General features: G+C 39.4%; 1 protein-coding gene and 1 pseudogene across 3 annotated transcripts in view; one reads left to right on the top strand and one right to left on the bottom strand.

Annotated features, from left to right (window-relative positions):
- Positions 1 to 24257, bottom strand: part of SPPL3 (signal peptide peptidase like 3) — a 138700-nt gene that overhangs the window by 5765 nt on the left and 108678 nt on the right. For 2 of the 3 annotated variants that reach the window (XM_040443682.1, XM_040443683.1), the window contains exons 3-6: positions 19741 to 19829; positions 11494 to 11613; positions 10167 to 10245; positions 9134 to 9246 (exon numbers count right to left, since the gene is read on the bottom strand). In XM_040443682.1, the coding sequence (XP_040299616.1) occupies positions 9134 to 9246; positions 10167 to 10245; positions 11494 to 11613; positions 19741 to 19829 (401 nt within the window). Of the gene's footprint in view, positions 1 to 9133; positions 9247 to 10166; positions 10246 to 11493; positions 11614 to 15758; positions 16160 to 19740; positions 19830 to 24257 lie in introns of those variants that run through there. The other variant, XM_040443684.1, reaches the window with a different exon arrangement.
- On the top strand, positions 16152 to 16983 carry LOC121010217 (40S ribosomal protein S3a-like; annotated as a pseudogene).

Genomic DNA, 24257 nt, shown 5'->3' with positions numbered 1-24257 from the left:
AAAGCTCTAAGCCAGGCCTGGTTTAGGACTTCTTAGCTCTGTTTCCTGTCTCCCCCACCCCTGAGGATACTTCCTCCTTGCTCCTGACTTGAGCGTCTGCCCATACCCAAGATTAAGCCCCCTTTTATTTACTCAGCAATTCATTCTTCTATACTGTCATGACCTGGGGCGAAGTCAGTCGCTGAACTGACTAAGCCACCCAGGTGCCCCTATCCTCATTCTTAGGTCAGAAAACTCTTTCATGGAGTCTTTCCTGATCTATCAGATTAAGTAGGGTTTTTTTTTTTTTTTTTTTTTTTTTTCTTTTTGACACCACAGAACTCTGAAATCTCTCTCAACTTGCTCACCCATTCTGTAACAGTGTGATTATTTATATACAAGCAAATTTATTGCTTAAATTTGGTACTCCTGGTTGACCAAAACCATGGCTTATTCTTTCTGTGAAGCCCCAGCACTTACCAGAGTAGATGTTCAATAAATATTTTCAGAATGAATGAAAAATTATGTTCCATCTACTTTAAATTTAAAATTACTCCAAGGAAAGTTAGAAAAGTGAGGCCAGATTACAGATGTATATCATTTTAATAGAATTGGTGGTAAACTGTCAGGACATGTAGCTAAGTGGGCAAATAGAGCAGTCTGGCAGACCCTGGACATGTCAAATCAACTTATGTTTGGGGAGTTCCTACCATGGGAATGGTGTTGCACAAACAAAAGAGGAGAAAAACCATTCCTAACCCTGGAAGACAGTGCTAACACTGGGAAAAAGAACAAACTATCTTGATTCTTCCTCTGTCATACCGTTACCAAGCACTCGGTGATCTCCACGCTGTGTACTGCAGTATGCATTTTGGAGAGATGTGGTTGAACATAATTTCTGATTTTATGATAATCTAGGATGTGCTTGTTTTACTAGGGTCTCCTTTATTTTTTTATAAATTTCTAAGAACAGAACCAAGGCCCATGATATAATCAACCCATATGCATTTTTTTTAAACAGGGTTTCCCATTATAATGATCTCCAGAAACAAATAGTTGGCTGTGCTGTGAATCGATAAACAGGGCACTGGCAGGGATAAGCTCAGCTGGCCTGAGGAACAACAGTGGTCAGTGGAGGGTGGGAAGCCCCTGGGGCAGAGGAAGGGGTGAGGGCAGTAGGGTAGCAAGTGATCTGTTCAGGAACTTACAAGTGCAAACATGGGGTGCAAAGTGCACCAAGGGAACAAAGGAAGAGATGAAAGCCTAATGGACAGACCAGGGACAAGTGTGTGGCAGTAAAGGTCAGAGGGCTGACTGATGATAACCAAAGGGGCAGGTTCCCAAGGTTAAATGTATATGCCTCTGTGACACATGCAGGTGACTGGTCCGTTCCAGAATTTTTCAATTTACCATACAGTCCCTTAACCCTAAACTGGGAGAAGCCTTTACAGGCCACAGGGTCTAAGCATCCACTCATTGCTTTGTCACTCCTCTTACGCTGATCCTACCCCACCTGAGTCACAACCAAACACGGACAAGACAGAACTGCTCAGGGACATTGTCATTCTATCCCTATCTTCCATACAAGAAACTCTAGATTCGTTTTCAATTTATCAGTGTTTCATCACGTGCACTCCATCCACGGCCATTCTGTGTACCACCCTTTGTTGTTACAGCACACCTCGGTCACACTTCCCTAGTTTGAGGTGCGTCCTTCTTCAGTTTCTCTCTCTCCCACTTACTCTTCACTGCCACTGTAAACAATTCACTTTGCATCATTTCCTGCCTTACAGTCACTAGGCTCCCTACTCTGATGGATCAAGTCTAATTATAAGTCCCACAGCATTGGGCACAACTCACGGGATGGCGTGTCCCCAGAGTCTGTCTTCCTTTGTTCCTATTCCTCCCCAGTTAAGCTGAGCAATACCCTCTTCCCAGTCATGCCAACCAAGCGTCGCCAGCTGTGCTGTGAGTTCCACATTTGAAGCAGAATGCGTCCCTTCTGACTGTTTCAGATAACGAGTATCACTCCTACCCCCAGAAGAACACTGCCACAATCTGTCACATCACAGGAACATGCCCTCAAGTATTCTAGTTTGCCTCTCTTTTTCTCCATTCTTTCATCCAAGTAACTCTTCATAATCTTACCTCCTCCTTAGCACTTTTCCAAGCCAAAATTAAGAGAAGTGATAACTTGTCCTCATTCCATGCTGCTTGAGAGACTCAAGACTCTCCCAAATGGCTTTACCAACCATCTTCACTTTGGGTTAATTTACATTTAAAATTAACCAAAAACGTTAAGAGTAGTAAATTATTAATCTTAGCCACTTGTCTAGAATTACTTTCAACTTAGTATCGATATAATCTTTGCGTCGCTTTGTCTTCCACAACCAGCAGCGTCAGGGACAAAGACAATGACACCAAACCAAGCCAAAATGTTCTTGAAAAGCAACATGCAACCTGTAAATTCTTAAGCAGTGCTCAGTTCTAAGATAAAGTATCTGTAGATAGCTAAGCCCTATGTGGACTAAGTACCAGCATCTAGCATTTTAAAACAAGAAAACAAATCAATTGCTAGATTTTTGGCACTGAACATTTTCTAATCACAGATTAGTAGCAAGTGTATTAGATGAGGGGGCTGAACTAGACATCTGTTCAAGACTCTTCTAGTCCCTGAGCTGGTCAGTGGATCCACACTGTGAACCTGGTTTAACGATCCCTGAACAGTAAATGTGTGTGCACAAGATTCATCAGCTTTTAGCTAATGCATGATACCACCTATTGGTCAAATTCTCTCAAGATTTCCCAAATTTAAAAGGTTAATTTGCCAGATGAAACTGAAAGTAGATAAAACTCTAGATTTAGTCCAAGAACACACTGAAACGTCTTCTTACTATTAACACTTCTTAGTATATAAAATCCTGAAAACACACTTCATGCCAGGGCACCTGGGTGGCTCAGTCGGTTGAGCGTCTGACTTTGGCTCAGGTCATGATCTCACGGTTCATGGGTTCAAACCCCGCATCGGGCTCTGTGCTGACAGCTCAGAGCCTGGAGCCTGTTTCAGATTCTGTGTCTCCTTCTCTCTTTGCCCCTCCCTCAGCTCACACTCTTGTCTCTTTCTCTCTCAAAAATAAACATTAAAAAAATTTTTTTTTAAAAACCATACTTCATGCCTTGCCCTTAAACAACCACATTTATAATTGTCTTCACTTTAAATTAACTTCAAAGAACAGGATTTAACTGAGAAACATTCATTCAAAAAAATTCTACTACCAAATTATCACTGCCTACAAGATGATTTCTGATTGTGCAGAGAAGTCTGTAAAGATAATTTCCATGTCAGAGAAGAACCTATTTCAAAACATTAAAGACCATGGCTAGAAAGCTACATTTTCTGTAACAGCAGAAAACAAACATCAAACACTAGAATCTGAGAAACAGTAACTGTAAGAAAAGCTCAGGGGCGCCTGCGTGGCTAAGTCGGTTGAGCATCCAACTCTTGGTTTCGGTTCAGGTCGTGATCTCACGGTTCGTGGGTTTGAGGCCTGTGGGCTTGGGATTCTCTCTCTCCCAGTCTCTCTGCTCTCACTCGCAGGGGTGAGCACGCGCACCTTCTCTCTCTCTCTCTCAAAAATATATAAACTGGGGGCGCCTGGGTGGCTCAGTTGGTTAGGCGGTTGATTCTTGATTTTGGCCCCGGTCATAATTTCATGGTTGGTGAGTTTTTTGTCCCTGTGTTGGGCTCTGTTATCAGTGCAGAGCCCACTTCATATCCTGTTTCTCTCTCTCTCTCTCTGCCCCACCCCCGCTCTCTAAAAAATAAATATTAAAAACTATCATCAAAATAAATTTTTTTTTTAAATTTTTTTTTTTCAACGTTTATTTATTTTTGGGACAGAGAGAGACAGAGCCTGAACGGGGGAGGGGCAGAGAGAGAGGGAGACACAGAATCAGAAACAGGCTCCAGGCTCTGAGCCATCAGCCCAGAGCCTGACGCGGGGCTCGAACTCACGGACCGCGAGATCGTGACCTGGCTGAAGTCGGACGCTTAACCGACTGCGCCACCCAGGCGCCCCCAAAATAAATTTTAAAAAAGCTCAAAAGTTCTTTTTTTGGGGGTGGGGAAAATTCTACTCTTGGTCACGGGAAGTTCAACCAGTGCAAACTGGCAGGGAAAAGAGACTCCTGGGTAAGTAAATATTGGGGAATATCAATAATGACAAAAGGTGATGGAAACGTCTACAAGTTAGGGTTGATTAGGGTTTGGGGAACCTCACTGGACACTCAGAATTTTAGCTATCAGGTGAATTTCATGATGGAAATGTATTTCTGATGGGTCACTGGGAAAATAAAGGTGCCTCTTATGGGCAGCTTTCTATCGGCTCCACAGTCTAGAGGAAATGTTGCAGTGAAACGTACTCTGCAGCTATCTTACAGACAACTGCTTACCCCATTCTGCTGTCAGCGAGTCTAGTAAGCCTGGCCCCGGCCCCTGCCCCTGCCTGTAAAGGTACAATGAAGAAAATTCTGCTGACTTGTTCTCAAGTATGTGTTTCAGATGGCTGTGTAAATCAGTGTATCTTGAAAAGAATGTCACCTTCTATCATGCCAACTTTTTCTTTTTTAGTGACATACTACTAGAAAATAGGTATTTTTCTCTTCTCTGCAATGCCTGGGAAGAGTAGACAAGAGAGTATAAAGAACATTGCTTGCTGTTTTGAGAGGTATCCCTTTTTGGGTCAGCAGCTTGGTAAATTTAAAACCCTTAGCAAAACCTATAAATAGTATCATGTGTGTCTGGACACACGAAAAAAGGGCTCCACGAAAGCAGAGTCACCAAAAGTTAGTGGGATTACAGAGAACCTCAGACCACAGAGGGGGCTGACAGACTTCAGGTAATATTTTTTAATGTTTATTTTTGAGAGAGAGAGAGCGCGAGCGAACGCGCATAAACAGGGGAGGGGCAGACAGAGAGGGAGACACAGAATCTGAAGCAGGCTCCAGGCTCTGTCAGCACAGAGCCCGACGTGGGGATCGAACCCATGGATTGGACCATGAGATCATGACCTGCTGAGATCATGACCTGCTGAAGTCTGACGCTTAACCGACTGAGTCACCCAGCTGCCCCAAGACTTCAAGGTAATTTACACACCATTTGTCATCAGAAGGACTTTGGGTTTGCCAGTGTTGAGATGAATCAATGTGGTGATGATTCAGGTGATGACTGCCCTATATTACTCTAGTTAAAGCAGTGGCACCTGAAGCTTTTATCATCTCATTTCACATAATATTTGTACAGGGAGAATCATTATGCTTGCGGTATTCTTATGGATTGGTGTTTACAGAAGTGGACTCTTTCATTTAAGGACATTAGCATAAAACAGTTTCTCTTCAGAATATATAGCTAAAAGTCATTTTATATGGACTGAAATAATCTGGTTTAGGTATTAACCAGCTAACGAGCATTTCTAAATAGTTTTTGTTCAAAAGTTATAGAGGAGAAATGTCTGTGCTGCCTGCTTTCTCATCAGGAAGCACTGGTTTAGGTGAGGCTGAAGGATATAATCATAAAAGCAGCTATGAGATTGATGTGGACTAATACTTACTATCTCTACTCCAGTCATTATCATGATTAAGACTCCCTAATTTTCTGTAACATTTAAAAAGAGATTAGGCTCTATGAAAGTCTTTCAAAATCACCTACATGCTTTTCAGGTTAACAAGTCATTCTTCTGCAGAAATCAAGACTTAATCTCAGGAAAAGTCAAACACACACACTTGCTACTTCATCAATACTCTTAATACCTAGTATATAAAGATAGGCATTTACTCTTCTACAATAAGCCGGGCAAGGAATTTATGTGATTTCAGATGTAACTTCTTTTTCTGAACTTATTCTTTATCAACCTCCACAAGCACTGAAGTATCAAACACCAATCCATAAGAATACTGCAAGCACTGATACTAGATTTGGGAAATTTAATAGTTCTGGTAACTACTTAAAAATCCTAAACACTGGGGCGCCTGGGTGGCTCAGTCGGCTGAGCGGTCCAACTCTTGATTTTGGCTCAGATCATGATCTCACGGTTGGTCCTGAGATAGAACACACACATGGAACCTGTTTAAGATTCTCCCTCTCCTTCTCTCTCTCTCAAAAACAAACAAACAAACAAACAAACAACCTAAACACTGCACTTCAGGATGCTTATATACATTCCAAAGCAAATGATCACAGAAATGTTTTTTTATAAGGCAATTTAAGATGCTAAACCGGTCAGAAATCATCAAATATGAATTATCACAATGTCAGGCAGATTTTGACACTGTTTTCCATTCTGACTCATTAAAGGCCTCTAAATAAATCTAAGGGGTAATGTGGTCTGCAACCTCATGGAACTTTTTTTTAAAGTTCATTTATTTATTTTGAGAGAGAGAGCATGTGCAAGCAGGAGTGGGGGCAGGAGGGGGAGAGGGGAGAGGGGAGTCAGTTTCAAGCAGGCTCTGCACTGTGAGCGCAGAGCCAGATGCAGGGCTTGTTCCACAAACCATGAGATCATGACCTGAGCTGAAATCAAGAGTCAGGTGTTTAACCAACTGAGCCATCCAGGTGCTCCAGGAACTACTTTTGAGTCTCAAGAGCTTGGTATATGGTAGGCACTCAATAAAAGTGATGAACAACAACTATGACAACAATTATATACAAACAAATTATGTATTTATAAAGTTATACATATTTTATATAATATTTAAGTATTAAATATTTTATGAATATGTGTAACGTTTGAAGATTAATGAACAGTAATATTGATAGTTTTTATTTAGAGGTAATTCAGTGAATTTTAACACAGGCGTACACTTATATAGCCACCACCACCCTCAGTGTGTAGAATACTTGTATCACCCCAATAAAATCCTTGAGCTATAGTCACACCCTCTCCCCCACACAACCACTTGTCTGTTCTCCATCACCATAATTTTGTCTTATTGTTTTTAAAAATATTTTTTGCTGAAGAAGTATACTGGATATCTCTGTATGATTTACAATTTAGTATATGTGCTGCCGAAGCGAGCACTGTATGATTTACAATTTAAAAAGCGCTTTCTCTATAATTATCATCTATGATTAAAATCACATGTGCCATTTACCTATAGCTTTACAGAGCTCTCAATCCACTCTATAGCTTGTTTCCTTACAATACTCAGTTTCTTAGAGTTTTTCACTAGTTAACTTGGCACACATAAATTTCAAATTCTTGAACTGGTACAAGACAAAAAAAAAAAAAACCCTTGAAACAAAAGAATAAGATTTTAATTTTCCTCAAGGTTTAAAATTTCCTCCTTATCAAGATTATATTACTAATTCTGGATCACACGTGCACACAAAGTTTAAAATCCTTTTTGTCAAGTTCTATCTGATTTGACCATGAGCAGAATATTGCGATACAAGTGTCAGCTACTCCTGAACTTGAGGCATGGACAGTGAGCATCACTCTCGCTGGCTCTGTGCTCAGGTAACACTGAATGACAGTTCCACAGTTAAGCCATCCTCAGAGCTGCAGGGACCAATGCCTTAGTGGAGAGGAGCCTCTCAGACCTGGCAGTTGCTTCCGAAGAGCTCTGTTTCCAAGGTCTTGATTAGCCTTGTAGTTGCTTGGAATGGATAATGGGAGTAAGCGCAATCCATACCCATAATCTCTGATTTTTAAATTCCTCCTTTAAAAATTCTTTAGATAGTACTACAAACAGTATAAAATCATCTTTTGTATTTTAACTTCCTTCCCTTCTGAAACACCACAGGAAAGGAGAAAGTGAACAGACTTTGTGGGGCAGAGCAATGGTTAAAGTTTCTTGAGACCAGGAAAATGAACTGTGAGAACAGGAGTCAGGACTGAATGAGCAAGGAGATGGAGGTGCTTACATGGTCTTTAAGAAAAATGAGAAACGTCTTAGGGGAGAGAAAAGAGTAAGGGGGGATTTTTGGAAATGTCCTTCCAAGATATTTTGAGAAGTATCAAGTATACACAGGAGTTCTGTGACTGGGTAAGTGACTTCTCTGAACTTCGTTTCCTTGTCTGTAAAATGGAACAATAACAGTACCTACTTCGAAGACTTTCCAGGATTAAATGAGATAATCCACACAAACACCCAGGAAAGCACCCAATGCGTAAGAAGCACTCAATAAATGTTAGCTGAATAATACTGCCATTATTATTTCATCATTATCATCACCAATGAAGGGAAATCCTCACATGCTATGGACAGGAGTATAAACTGCCACAGCCTTTCTGAAAGGCAGTATAATAACAGATAAAAAAACTTTTTACTACACAAACCCTTTAATCTAGGAATTTGATATCTAGGAACTCATCCATAGAAAAATAATCTTATTAAGTAACCTGACATGTGTACCATGAGGTGGAACAAGAGTGTTTACCTCAGGATTATTTGTAAGAGAAGATTAAAATCAATCCAAGGGCCCAGCAATAAACAACATACAACGGAATACTCTGGAATTATTAAAAAGGATAGGATACATCTTTATGTAATGATACAGACATGCATTTGTATCATTACATAAAAGAGTCTATTGTATATAATACATATATGGCATATATTCCACATATGTATTTTATATTACAGTATTCCATTTATGTAAGAAAATATATAGTCTATAAACAAAAAATTACATATGAATGTTCATACTAGTATTACTCATAATAGCTAAAAAAGTGGAAACTGATGAATAGATAAATAAAATTGGCATATCTATACAACTGAACAGTGTTTGGCCATAAAAAGAAATGAAATACTGATTCAGGTTACAACATGAATAAGAACCTTGGAAACATCATGCTAAGTGAAAGAAGGCAGACACATAGGTCATATAATGTTATGATTTTACTCTCTGAATATACTAAAAGCCACTTCAAGTAGGTAAAAATGTGGACTATACCTCAAAAAGCTGTATTATTAAAAATATCTTGAGAATGTGGGTAAAAATTATAACTCAACAATATGTAACACCACCACCTTTGGACACCTAATACTCATGGTAATCAGAGGAAATATTACTAAAACACAAAAAGCAGAGGAAGGGAGGACAAATTTAACTATAAACTGTATTAACACTTCAACTTGTCACGTTACTCACCATCCATGAGAAGCCAGTGGCCAGTGAGAACCCAGATAAGGACGAGCATGACAGACAGAGAGAATGACAGTAATTCAGCAGCAGTAAAACGCCCACAGCAACCGAAGGAAATCCTGGAAAACACATGGTATTTATTGGACTAACAGCTGATACGTTATATTCAATAATCGAACTCTCCCTTGGTTCTTCACGATCAGAGTTCATCAGGGCCAGATTAGAATAGCAGGCAATACCTAGACTCCCAGAAATTGAAAACACCCAAACCTCTTTGGAGTAGGCTACAGGAAGTGCAAAGGCATTAATGATCCTTCTGCAGCCCTCTGATATTGTAGTTTTTATCCCAAATTATCAACATGGATGTTTACAATTTAAAGTGACAATACCAACCTTAGGAGAATGAAGTACACTATAGGGTAATTCTGTTTTTATGAGGAAAGCAAAATGAAGAAGGCCAATAGTTCAATCCACTGGGTGATGATGAATACATATTTATAAAATGGTAACAACTCTATCTGGTTATCACGAATTCCTGGGAAAATCAGCTGCTCCTAGTGACTGGTTTCCTTACGTTCATATGGGATCTCTATTAACACAGCACTTGGTGTCCATGTAGCAATGGCTTTAGGAGTTGAGGTGTGAAAGGTGTGCACATTGGGTTTAAACCCAAGTGGTTAGTATATATTCTTGGTCACCAAAGACAAAAGGCAAAGAATGTCTGAGTTGATCACATCCCATTAACTCACTAGTCAAGAGACAAAAGCATTGCTTCAAAATGAAACTGCTCATCTTTCAATAATCTAAGCAGGAAGCATGTTTCAATGACTCCGACTTCCTAAGATTTGTGTATATTTCCTCTCGTATGAAAAGGTGCAAAAGGAAGTACCACCTTCCAGTCTTAAAGATCAAACGTCTCCCTTCCCAGTCTTCTAGCATTTGTGTGCTCTGGTCCATACCAGAAATTTAGACTCCTAACAATGTTATCAAGTGCGACATAAAAACATTTAAAATTTAGAGAAAAATCCCAAGTCCTTACTTGTTCTGAGGTGAACAGGGTCTTGTTAAATACTGGCACATCGGGAGAAGGAGGAAAGCAAAAGCTATTGTGGCAAGAACTAGAGAAAGAAAATATATGGTTAAGTTTTGTTCTTTATTTTCAACACCTATAAGAAAAATGGCAGGACTTATGGAAACACTGACCAGAATACTCTTCTCAATAAGTAGATACAATTAATTAACTACAGAAGAAAAATATCTTCCTTTAGCACTGTACAAATAAAGTCTTGAAAAACAAAAAGTACCTGATTTGAAGGAATGGGAAGCATAGACAGGTTTTCTCATTCTTTTCTATCTTAACACAGAAAGATAAACAGCGAGCCAGGGGATGATCTAACATGTCTGGCATTTTGTTGATGTTCTATACATTTCCATCATCTCTTGACTTGAAAACTGATCAGAGGGTTCACAGTCAAATTACTCTGATTAGTTGCCAATGTGTCTGTCTACAGAAACATTGGTGGGGGTTGCCAATGACTGCTTTGCCACACTGGACCTTCTGGACACTTTGACTCCAGACAAGGAGTCAAAGTGGTCCTGTTCTGGTGTCATAAAGCTCACAAGTTTTCAAACCCCTGGCCTTTTGTTCAGACTGTGCTGACAGTCCTGAACTGATGATACGGGTATCCAATGGTTCAAGGAGAAGATGGGGAAGAAAAGCCAGACTTATGGAAAAAAACTTGCATGGCAGGTTGTATAGGTCTTAAGTTTTGAATGATGATTAAAAAGAAGTACACAGAAGATCCTGGGTTGGAGTCTCAGTGGAACCTTGGTTCCAGGAAACTTACCTTGGTTTCCTTTCAAAAGAAAAAAAAAGACGTGAGAGGTGCCTGGGTGGCTCAGTTGGTTAAATGTCCAACTTGGCTCAGGTCATGATCTCACAATTCTTGAGTTCGAGCCATGTGTTGGGCTCTGTGCTGACAGCTCAGAGCCTGGAGCCTGTTTCGGGCTCTGTGTCTCCCCCTCTCTTTGCCCCTCCCCAACTTGCACTCTACCTCTTTCTCAAAAATAAATAAACTTAAAAAAAAAAAAAGAAGTGAAAAAATTTCCTTTTAGGTTAATGTTCAAGAATAGAGAAACATGGGACACCCAGGTGGCTCAGCTGATTAAGCTTCTGACTCTTGATTTCAGCTCAGGTCATGATCTCACGGTTTGTGAGATTGAGCCCCAAGTTGTTGGGCTCTGCACTGATACGGTAGAAAACCTGCTTGGGATTCTCCTCTCCCTCTCTCTCACTGGTGTGTGCATGCTCTCTCTCTCAAAAATAAATAAACTTAAAAGAAAAAAGAACAGAGAAACTTATTTACCTGCTGTACATATTGTAAAAACTACTTGAACTGAGTCAAAGAAGAAGAACATTACTAGGAGAGAGACAGATGCTCCAATTGGAAGGAATAGGGCCTGGGTAGAGTCAATAGTTTGGATACCTGAAAGAGAATAAGGGACATATTAATGACTTATATGATAAGTACTGTGCCCATGTACTCCAGAGACATTAACCCATTAAAATGCAGACAGTCTATGGAGCGCCAGGCTGGCTCAGTTGGTTAAGCTTCTGACTCTTGATTTCAGCTCAGGTCATGATCTCACAGTTGGTGAGATCAAGCCCAAGTGGGGCTCTGTGCTGACAGTGCCAAGTCTGCTTGGGATTCTCCCTCTCTCAAAATAAATAAATAAACTAAAAAAAAAAAAAGTACAGACAGTTCTAGGAGTTAGTATATAAGATATAGATTATCTAGGACCTCTGATTCTTTCCTTCCCACTGAAATTATGAGGTCCTTGCTCTCCTCATGGTGCATTCGTTATAGCAGGTACTCAAATACTTGTTGAACTGAACTACTACCTCCTGGTGCTAACAATCTGGTTGACAGGCTGAAGGAAGGAAGAAATAGGAAGAAGAGGGGGAGGGAGATGGGGGGGGTAGAAAGACGAAAGGAGGGAAAACAAAACCTAAGAACATCAACAGGTAGTAAAAAGATTAGTCAATCTGAGTACATCTGTAATCTCATGTACAGGTTTGGTAAAAGGTAGTTTAAAGCCACTGACTGAAATCCTTTCTCATTATCTACAGATTTACTCATGTTCACTCTTCCCCACTGTTGCTGAGAACTGACTCTCAGTGGAGCATAAGAGTGGAGGGAACAAGACATCTGAAAATCAAAAATCAGAAAGATTATTCTGTGGGAACATCGTAAGGACCAAACAGGAGATAAATGGGGGAAAATAATTACTTGGGATCTAGGATTCTTGGTTAATCATTAGAATCATCTGGAGAGCTTTAAAAATTACATGCCCAGGCACAACCCCAGAACAATTAAACTGAAATTTCTGGGTGTTATTAGGCCCAGCTGAAAACTCTCCACAAAATTTTATTTTGCATATAGAGTTGAGGAACACTAAGTATTTGGTAGAGAAGAGAAACACGGCACAATCTGGTAACTACTGAATGAAAAGAAAAAAAATTACTAATCTTGTGTGCTACTTCCAAATTAACACTGCTGAGATATAAAGTTCTTGAGTGGAGTAAAAAAAAAAAAATGTTCATATGAGCTATTATAAAGAAATACTAGGGACGCCTAGGTGGCTCAGTTGGTTAAGTGTCCGACTTCTGCTCAGGTCATGATCTCATGGTTCGTGAGTCTGAGCCCCACGTCAGGCTCTGTGCTGACAGCTCAGTGCTCAGAGTCTGTTTCAGATTCTGTGTGTCCCTCCCCCCACCTCTCTCTGCCCCTTCCCAGATTGCGCGTCTGTCTCTCTCAAGAATAAACATAAAAAAAAAAAAATTATAAGTAAACATCTCTCTCCATTAAACTAAGGCAATGAATAAAATATAATGTGACCAGGATTAACATAACTAGGCACAAAGGGTTGTAATTATCAACCAATATTTAAAAATGGTTCTTTTTTTTTTTTTTAATTTTTTTTTTTCAACGTTTTTATTTTTGGGACAGAGAGAGACATAGCATGAACGGGGGAGGGGCAGAGAGAGAGGGAGACACAGAATCGGAAACAGGCTCCAGGCTCCGAGCCATCAACCCAGAGCCCGACGCGGGGCTCGAACTCACGGACCGCGAGATTGTGACCTGGCTGAAGTCGGACGCTTAACCGACTGCACCACCCAGGCGCCCCTAAAAATGGTTCTTTGATATTTGAATTTACCTGTCCCAAGAAAGCTATTTAGGGATTTTAGTTAAATAAACTATTAAATATTTCTACAAAACACAACTGCTTCCTACTGGCTAGATACATGAGTCAAATAATTCACTTAGGAATAGGGCATTTCAATTTAGGAGGAGTGGCTATGTGTCAAGACAAATAGAGATGCTCTTCAGAAGACAGCTGGCCAGAAGTGCAGTCAAACTTGTCTTCCTGGCCCCTTGATCGTGTGTGTGTGTGTGTGTGTGTGTGTGTGTGTATGGGGGGGGGTGGTATCTTACTTAAAGTGTCTTATGGACATTTACAAAGTAAAACTCTATGAAATCTCTAACTGAATTTCACCTAGTTTTTTATCTGAGTGCTCTACACTAGTTCAAAGAACTACTAGAGGAAACTACAGATTTCAGGTGCCTTTCACAACAGAAAATAATGGTTTCTCAATGGCTCTGCACTGACAGCATGCAGAAAAATTAAATGGCTGGTGAAAACAAAAACTGTTTAGTAAGTCAGGTATATGAGAAGTATGTGTTTATAATAAATCTAAATTTTATCAGTTTAGTCTGCAATTAAAATGCAAAGCTGAATACAAAGAGCCTTTCTAGAATATTAGATAAGAATGCATAGATTTTTGTTTTTTGAAAGCACAGATTTTAAAGCAAGAGGTATTAAGACACTGCTTCCATTAGTTCTATAGAAGAATGCCTAAGGGAGTTTACCAAACAGCAATGTCACAGGTAAAGTGAAGTTCCTTTAGTTGCTGACAATATGCTTCCCCAAAAAATACAAAATTTCAATATTGTACTTCCTAAAGGTCTGGAGATAATGGTCCTGAGGGAGATGGAGCTAATTAATTAGAAATTTCAGGGGCGCCTGGGTGGCACAGTCGGTTAAGCGTCCGACTTCAGCCAGGTCACGATCTCGCGGTCCGTGAGTTCGAGCCCCGCGTCAGGCTCTGGGATGATGGCTCAGGGCCTGGAGCCTGTTTCCGATTCTGTGTCTCCCTCTCTCTCTGCCCCTCCCCCGTTCATGCTCTGTCTCTCTCTGTCCCAAAAATAAATAAAAACGTTGAAAAAAAATAAAAAAATTAAAAAAAAGAAATTTCAGTGACTTCAAAACAAAACAAAATAAAATTCTCCGTCAGTATTCTAGCTTTATATTAGATCCCTGGTATTTCCTCCCTCTTAGGTGGTGACTTTAATCTGTCCTGTCAGTCATTCCTCATAATTAGGAGGAGTTACTCAAATGCAGTGGGCATTACCTTTAAAGCCAAAATTATCATAAGAAATAGGCATGGTTTTCTCTTCAAGGCCGACCCTAGGGATAAGACGCTTTAGGACAAAGGCAAGAAGCTGCTGGAGCACAAAGAGATAGAGGGCAGTCTCAAAACAAAAGAAATAGGCATGGTGACAGAAAAAAATATGTACAGAGAAATTATTTTTAGCATTCAGTCAACAAGGCTACAGGCTAAATACATGGTCATGAAATAGATACTGAACAATACACCAATCAATGTATTACTGATAATCATTAAGAAAGTTAATGATTTAGCACCTCTGTAAGAGAAGCATGTTTTGGCTATTTACTGTATTACACAGTAGGTAACACGAGGGACTGAAAAACCTGCACAATCTTCAGATATATTACATGGGTAGCCTGGTAAAGGCCTTCAAGATGTCAGATAATGGGGGTGAGGTTGGGAGTTGTCCTTTTCAACCCACCTAACACTGATTCAATGAAGGACTGGTGCGCCAGGGGGAAAAGTATCTACCTAGGTTTCTTGGAGCAGATGTAGGGATGAAACAGGATTTAGAACAAGGTTAGGGAAAATTAGAGAGGCCCTGGAGGGCACTCCCTCCTCCCCACTTTCTAACTCTTTTTATTGCAAAACATAACACACATACAGCAAAGTACATAAAACAAAAATGCAGAGTTCAGTCAATCATCAAATGGCTAATACCACCCAGGTCAAGCTTGCCAAGCCCAGAAGTCTTTCTTGTGCCTCCCAGTCACTACTCTTCCTCCCAGAGGGAACTACTACCCTGGTTTTTATACTTCCTTCTCTGCTCTATTTGATATGTTTTCCACCCAAGCATGCATCCTAAAATACTAATATTTATTTTGCTTGTTTTTGAGCTTATTACATGCCTTGAATTACCAGGATTTTTTTTTTTTTTTTTTGCATCTAGCTTCTTTTGCCCAACATTGTGAGCAACATCCATGCTATTTATGTAGCTGTACATCACTCATTTTCCTGTCTTTTTCAAATTCCTTGATTCTTACTTATTTTGGGAGTAAGCAACCACAACATTTATTTATTTTTAATTCTGCAACCTTTAAAAACCACCTCATCTATCTACACTTTTTCCTTCAATCAGTTCAGAACACTTTTGCCAAAATCTGAACACTAAATTCATACCTTCCTTTCCTGAGAACTTCCCCTTAATTGTTATCATTCAGGACTTCAATCTCTTTGGTGCCTACACAATCTCTTGTATTTCTCTGTTTATCTTTCTGGCTGTTATTTCCTTGAGTTTGATAAATGTACCATGTTTTCCATGCCATCCCTTCAATCTGGAATGATGTCGTGCTCCATGATCAAGTGCTGGCCTTCCCTGCAGCAACAGCCATTTCTTTATGTTTTTTTCTGATTATGTGGAAGTGGAAGGCATTCTCTCCTCATCTATCCCTTTTTGGTATCCATGGCCCAGATGAGGCACTGAGGAAATACACCTGTGAGGATAATTTAGTGTAACACAGGAGACAGATTTAAGACAAGACTATTTAGCCATTTGGCTCCCTGAGCAGCGCCATGGTGGTAGGCAAGAACAAGCGCCTTAAGAAAGGTGGCAAAAAGGGAGCCGAGAGTGGCTGATCCATTTTCAAAGAAAGAGTGGTACGATGTAAAAGCACCAGCAATGTTTAATATAAGAAATATGAGAAAAACACTAGTCATGAGAACTCAAGGAACCAAAATCACATCTGATGGCCTCCAGGGTCCTGTGTTTGAAGTAAGCCTTGTTGATCAGCATGATGAAGTTGCATTTAAGAAATTCAAGCTAATTACTGAAGATGTTCAGGGCAAAAACTGCCTAATTTTCATGGCATGGATCTTACCCGGGACAAAATGTGCTCCATGGTCAAAAAATGGCAGACATGATTGAAGCTCACGGTGATGTCAAGACTACTGATGGGTATTTGCTTCGTCTTTTTTGTGTTGGTTTTACTAAAAAACGCAGCGATCAGATTCAGAAGACCTCTTATACTCAGGACCAACAGGTCTGCCAAATTCGGAAAAAGATGGAAATCATGAACCTAGAGGTGCAGACAAATGACTTGAAAGAAGTGGGTCAATAAATTGACTCCAGACAGCATCGAAAAGATGTAGAGAAGGCTTGCCAGTCTAGTTATCCACTCCATGATGTCTTCGTTAGAAAATTAAAAATGCTGAAGAAGCCCAAGTTTGAATTGGGAAAGCTCACGGAGCTTCATGGTGAAGGTTGTAGCTCTGGAAAAGCTACTGGGGATGAGGCTGGTGCTAAAGTTGAATGAACTGATGGATATGAGCCACCAGTCCGAGAATCTGTTTAAAATTCAGGCATTTAATGGTGATAAACAAAAAATCTTATTTGTGATGTTTAAAACAAAACAAAACAAAAATGATTATTTAAAGCATTTATTTAAAGCAGGTTATGATCTGACAGTTCATGGGTTCGAGCCCCATGTCGGGCTCTGTGCTGACAGCCCCGAGCCTGGAGCCTCCTTTGGATTCTGTGTCTCCCTCTCTCTCTGCCCCTCCCCTACTTGTGTTCTCTCTTTCTCTCTCAAAAGTAAATAAACATTAAAATACATATATATCTAATAGAATATCTAAAAAATACACATCTAATAAAGTGCATGATAGGAACCCAGCATCAAACTCTTAACAAATCAAGTCTCTTTATTTATAATTCAGTTCAGATGCTGGTAATGAGAAATAGAAAACTGACATAACCAGATACCCTTTCACTGTACGGACTGAGGATTTATTTATTTGAGGATAAAATTATACTTAGACACACAGTATCAATTTCTCTTAGGTTTCTGTGATGGAATGTACAATGGATTTATAATCTAAGTACATCATTTGCATATATGCTATGTAACACAGGATTTATAAAGGAGTTTCAATTGTATAAGGTGATTTGGCTTAAAATGTTGATAGAAGAGAAGTGCTCTGTAATAATTTAACCTGAAAATTAGATATTGACACTGGGTTTTACCTGATTCCTAGTAAGTTGGTGGTATCGTCTTTTACCTCATATAAGGATCTGTGTCCTAAGAAAAGCCTCATTATGTTTCAGTGATTCTACTTACTAGATTTATAATGCCTACTTTACACTGCTAGGGACAACAAACACATTTAACTGGGTGAAAACTGGGCAAGTGTGATTTGGCTGATGGGGTAGTAACTAGAGAAACTGAAAGTGATCTCTTAACAAGTTAACTTCTAAAATTCTCCATCAGCATTCTAGTTTTATATTAGATCCTTAGTATTTCCACCCCCTTAGGTGGTGACTTTAATCTGTCCTGTCAGTCATGCTCATTCTCTCCCCTGTGCCTATTACATGCTCTTCCCACCCAGAATGCCTTCTTCTCCAGCAATCCAAGTTCACAGTCTCAAATTTCTTTTTTTTTTAATTTTTTTTAATGTTTTTTATTTATTTTTGAGACAGAGAGAGAGAAAGAGCATGAACGGGGGAGGGGCAGAGAGAGAGGGAGCCACAGAATCGGAAGCAGGCTCCAGGCTCCAAGCCATCAGCCCAGAGCCCGACGCGGGGCTCGAACTCACGGACCGCGAGATCGTGACCTGAGCCGAAGTTGGACGCTTAACCGACTAAGCCACCCAGGCGCCCCTAGAGTTTCAAATTTCAAGTCACACTCACCTTGTCTGGGAGGAAGTCCCTTATTAAATTGGCCCTCTGTGGCTCACCCTGACTTGCCTCTTTACTCTCTTTGTACATGGATGTCAAAATCACTTCATCTCTAGTGTGTATTCTGATCTACTGATAGTAGATGCTGATTCAGAAGTATTCTAAGGCTATGGTAAGGGTCTGTGAGAGGAAGTTCCTGCTCTAGGGACAGGAAGTGGTATTTGCTATCTCCGTCTCAGTACTTTATTAACACTTGAGAAAGTACTTTGGCCACAATGCCTATGTGACAGCTTGGGTGCAATCTCTTGTACTTCTGCAGCTTTCAAAATATGTAACAGAATATCCAGGGGCACCTTGGTGGCTCAGCTGGTAAAGGATCCAACTTTAGCTCAGGTTATGATCTCACAGTTCATGGGTTCGAGCCCCGCGTCGGGCTCTGTGCTGATAGCCCAGAGCCTGGAGCCTCCTTTGGATTCTGTCTCCCTCTCTCTCTGCCCCTCCCCTACTTGTGTTCTTTCTTTCTCTCTCAAAAGTAAATAAACATTAAAAAGTGTGTGTGTGTGTGTGTGTGTGTGTGTGTGTGTGTATATATATATAATAGAATATCTAAAAAATACACATCTAATAAAGTGCATGATAGGAACCCAGCATCAAGCTCTTAACAAATCAAGTCTATTTATAATTCAGTTCTCTTTATAATAAACGTTACCAATTTTATATAACTCTACTGAGGCACAACTTATATACATTCATCCATCTTCACTGTACAGTACTTGCCACATAACTACAAATCTACTTTCTGTCTCTCCATATTTGCCTTTTTGGAAATTTCATACACGTGGACTCACACAATACGCAGCCTTTCCTGTACGGCTCCTTTCATAATGTCTCGAAGTGCATCCACGTCATGGCATCTACCAGCACCTCATTCTTGTTAACCCTCAACAGTATTCCTTCGTGTGGATATTTTCTCCACCCACTACTTTATTGATCTTTGAGCTGTTTCTACTTTTTGGCCACAATAAACAATGCTGCTAAACATTTGCCATATAGCACACTTGTATTTTTTATAAAGCAAGCTTTATTATCAGGTTACCACAATACTTAGCTTTACAAGTACTTCAGAAGTAACTATCTTCAAGAACCACTGAGTGAATTTATGACCAACACATACAAAACTATCAACCTCACCAAAGGATTTAAATGAAGTCTTAAGCAGGCGGATACCTATTTTCCTACTTATTTTTAAGAAAATAAAGAATCTCAGCAGTAAGCTTTCAGGCATGAGTTAAAAGCAGTACACAAAGTACACAAGAAATCTGTAGTTCAGGTTCAGAATGTAAGCATTTTTACAAATTCTACCATACAGATTAGATTTTATTATTACACCAAACAAATCCTTAACCCCAGTAAATTAACTTGGGTTATAGAAACAATCAAATGAAGCCCAGTGCATGTATGAAAGTTAATTGACATAAAAGGCCTTACTATTATTGGTGCTGTTGCCATTGAAAGACCCAGTAGAACTGCTATTGTCTTTCTCCTTATCTTGATTTTCAAAGTCCATATTAAGGGACCTGTGGAAAAATGTATAGGCAAGTTTTAATTTTGCTTAAGAAATGAGGTCAGAAAAGTCTGTTATGAGATAATATTTTAACATGGAAGGCATCAGGGAAGATAGGAAGGTCTCTTTTGAACAACTCTGCAAAACAGTTCTTGTTGGTACATTTTGGAAAAACCATCTACGTCCCTTCCAATATGTCAGTTCAAGAATTCTCCTGACTGAAGGTTAAAAACATTCCACGTGGCTGATCTTCCAGACACATCTCCGTGCACATCCTTAATTACCTACTTATGATAAATACCTAGAAAGAGAAATGTTGGGTCAAAGGGCAAGCACAATTTTGAGACTTTAACATACTACACAACTGCTTCCAACAAAGTTATACCAATTTGCTCTCTGTAGCAGTGTATGAAAGCATCTTCTCTATACCCTGTCAGCTTTCGTTTAACAACAGCTTACACTTGAATTTCTGCTATATATAGGACTGCTCTAGGCAGTGGAGGGATGATAAATAGTGCATAAGACAAGTTTTCATGGATTGTACATTCACAGAGGGGGGATGCCAACAATAAACAAGTAAGTTAAATGGGTATTAATTGTAACAGCTAATGAGAAAATGCAGGAAATGAAAAGACTAGATTTGAAATTTTAAATAGGGTGGGCTGGGGAGTCAACACTGGCATGATTTCCATGTCAAGACATGAAGGAAGTGGTCATTGTCCAGCTGGGGAATGAACAATGCAATCTCTTAAGTTAGCGTTCTTTAACTACTAAACAATTTTGTGTATGTGAGCTCACTCATTTTTTCCTTTTTTGTAAACTATTTAAGTCCTTAGCTCATCTTCCACTACTATGTTACTCTAAGGTGTTTGTGCACTAAAGAACTTCCTGCAATGATGGACATGTTCTGTATCTGAACTGGGTAGACATTAGCCACATGAGCACTGAATACGTGGGAGTGCAACAGGAACTGAATTCTACATTTAATTTTAAGTAATTTAAATTATTTGGGGGCTAAAACTATAAAATTCTTAGGTGAAACATAAGAATAAATCTTTGTAATCTTGGATTGGGAAGTAGATTCTTACACATGATGCCAAAGATACAAGCAAAAAATTGATAAATTGGACTTCATCAAAATTTAAAACTTGTGCTTCAAAGGACACTATCAAAAAAGTCTCTAACCCAAAGGATGGGAGAAAATATCTGCTCTTATACGTCTGTTAAGGGCCTTGTATTTATTTTTTTCAACGTTTATTTATTTTTTTGGGACAGAGAGAGACAGAGCATGAACGGGGGAGGGGCAGAGAGAGAGGGAGACACAGAATCGGAAACAGGCTCCAGGCTCTAAGCCATCAGCCCAGAGCCTGACGCGGGGCTCGAACTCACAGACCGCGAGATCGTGACCTGGCTGAAGTCGGACGCTTAACCGACTGCGCCAACCAGGCGCCCCAGGGCCTTGTATTTAGAACACATAAAGAACTCCTACAATTCAATAATAAAAAGACAACCCAATTAAACAATAAACAAAGGATCTGAATAAATACTTGTCCAAAGAAGCTATGCAAATGGCCAATAAGCACATGAAAAGACTTTTCACATCATTAGTCATCAGGGAAATACAAATCAAAGCAAAATGAGATACCACTTCACACCCATGACGATGGCTATAAGCAGAAAGTCAGATAATAACCAAGTGTCAGCAAAGACATCACTGGTGGGAATGGAAATTGGTGCAGATACTTTGGAAGCCAGTCTGACAATTTTCAATTTCTTTAATAAATATGAGGCTATTCAGGTTATCGATTTCTTCTTAAGTGAGCTTTAGCAGAGTGTGTCTTTCAAAGAATCGGTCCATTTCATTTAAGTTGTCAGATTTACTGGCATTAAGTTGTTGATAGTAGGCCCTTATTATCTTTGCAATACCTGTAGGTTCTAGTAACATCACTTCTCTCGTTCCTGATACTGGTTTTAGGTTTTCTCTTTTTCCTGATTAGTCTGACTAGGGTTAAAAAAAATTTTTTTTTTTAAGTTTATTTATTTTGAGAGAGACAGAGACAGCATGAATAAGGGAGGGGTACAGAGAGAGAGAGAGAGAGAGAGAGAGAGAGAGAGAGAGAGAATGCCAAGCAGGCTCCACACCATTAGTACAGAGCCCAATGTGGGGCTTGAACTCATGAAACTGTGAGGTCATGACCTGAGCCAAAAACCAAGAGTTAGATGCTTAACCGACTGAGCCACTCAGGTGCCCCATAGCCTGGCTAGAGATTTACCAACTTCTATTGGTCTTTAAAAATTAGCTTTTGGTTTCACTGATTTTTCTCTACCCCTAGAGAAGGTAATTCACTTATTTTGGCTTTGATCTTCACTCTTACCTTTTGTCCATTTACTAAATTGGTTTCAATTTGCACCCCCCCTCACCCCACCTAGTTTATTAAGTTTAAAGTTTAGATCATTGACACCTTTTTCTTCTATTCTAATCCAGGCATTTAGAACTGTAATCCCTCCTCTGAGTACTGCTTTTGCAAAATTCCATAAATTTAGTGTTTTTCACTTTCTTTTCATGCACACTATTTTCCGTTTTGCTACATGACTTCTTTTTTGATGCATGGAAGTGTTATTTTTGTTTTAAAGTATCTGGGAATTTTCTAGACATCTTTCTGCTATTGATTTCTAATCTGATTCAACTGTGATCTGTTAGGGACTGAATGTGTCATTCTCTAACCCCCAAAAGTTCATTTGTTGAAGCCCTAACACCTAGTATGATGGTATTTGGTGACTGGGTCTTTGGGATGTAATTCTGTTGAGGTCATGAGGGTGGGGCCCTCATGACAGAATTAGTATCCTTCTTAGAAGAAATACCAGAGAGCCTGCTGAGTGGGCACACACTGAGGAAAGACCATGTGACCACACAGCAAGAAGGGGTCTTTCTGCAAGCCAGGAAGAGTGCTCACCAAAACCCAATCCTGCTGGCACCCTGACCTTGGATTTCCAGCCTCCAGAACTGTAAAAAAAAATAATTTTCTGTTGTTTAAGCTACCCAGCCTGTAGTATTTTGTTATGGCAGCCCCCCGCTAATTAACAGAGATCAGAGATCATACTTTGTATGCTTAGTATCCACTTACTGAGACTTATTTTATGTCCCCAGATATGTTCTAAACTGGTAAATGTTCCATGGGCACCTGAGAAGAATGCATATTTTCCGGTTGAAGGGAGTGTTCTATGAATGCCAATTAGGTGAAGTTGGTGGAGAATACTATTCAAGCCACTATATCCTTACTGATTTCCTGACAACTTGTTTTATCGAATACTGAGAGGTACTGAAATCTTTAGCTACACTTGTGGATTTCTTAACATTTATTTTGGGGACAGCACAAGTGGGGGAGGAGCAGACGATCCAAAGTGGGCTCTGCACTGACAGGCTGACAAAAGGACACCCAATGTGGGGGGCTGAATTCACAAACCGCGAGATCACAACCTAAGCCAAAGTCGGACACTCAACCGAGTGAGCCACTCAGGCACCCGTTTTATTTCTCCTTGAAGTTCTATCAATTTTTGCTTCATGTATTTTGAGGATCTTTTATGAGATGCATAAACATTTAGGATTATTACGTCTTGTTGTTTAATTGACCCCTTTATCATTATGAAATAGCCTTGTCTGTAAATATTCCTTGCTCTGAAAGCAGCTTTTGTCTGGTATTAATATAGTTATTCTAGCTTTCTTTTGATGATTATAAGGTATATCCTTCCCCAACCTTTTACTTTAAATCTTTTTCTGGCTTCATATCTGCTTCTTGTAAGCACCATGTAATTGGATCATGCATTTTAATTCAATCTGATAATTGTTGCCTTCTGATTGTAGTATTTAGGCCAATTTCATTTTACGTGATTATTGTTATGATTAGATTTGAGACTATCATGTTGCTATTTGTATTTTTTGCTGTTCTCCTTTATCTAACTTCTTTTGGATTAATACAGTATTTTTAATGATTCTGTTTTATCGCTTTTGTTGTCTTATTATCTGTACTCGTTCTTTTATTTTAGTGGTTGCTATAACATTTATATTAAACATCTTTAACCAATACAGTGTACCTTCAAGTTATATTATGGTACTTTACGTACAGTATAAAAACCTGACAACAGTTCACATTTGTTACTCACTCAATCTTTGTACTATTACCATGCGTTTTACTTTTACATGTTATGCTACAAATTCCACAATATATTGTTAATTTTATTTATATAGTCAATTATATTCTAAAAAGTTTTAAATAATAAGAAAAAATTATTTTATACTTATCAATGTTGTTACCACTTCTGGTGATCTTTATTCCTTTTGTGTAAATCCAGACTTTCAGCTGGTACAATTTTTAATGTGTTAGAAGTACTTCCTTTCACACTTCTTATAATGGAAAGTGGTTGGTGATAAATGCTTCAGGTT

This window comes from Herpailurus yagouaroundi, unplaced genomic scaffold (assembly GCF_014898765.1).
Source record: "Herpailurus yagouaroundi ecotype Mexico unplaced genomic scaffold, PumYag 191, whole genome shotgun sequence".
NCBI classification, from domain to species: domain Eukaryota; kingdom Metazoa; phylum Chordata; class Mammalia; order Carnivora; family Felidae; genus Herpailurus; species Herpailurus yagouaroundi.
The sequence above is the reverse complement of the archived record's forward strand: the minus strand, read 5'-3'. Positions and strand labels throughout refer to the sequence as shown.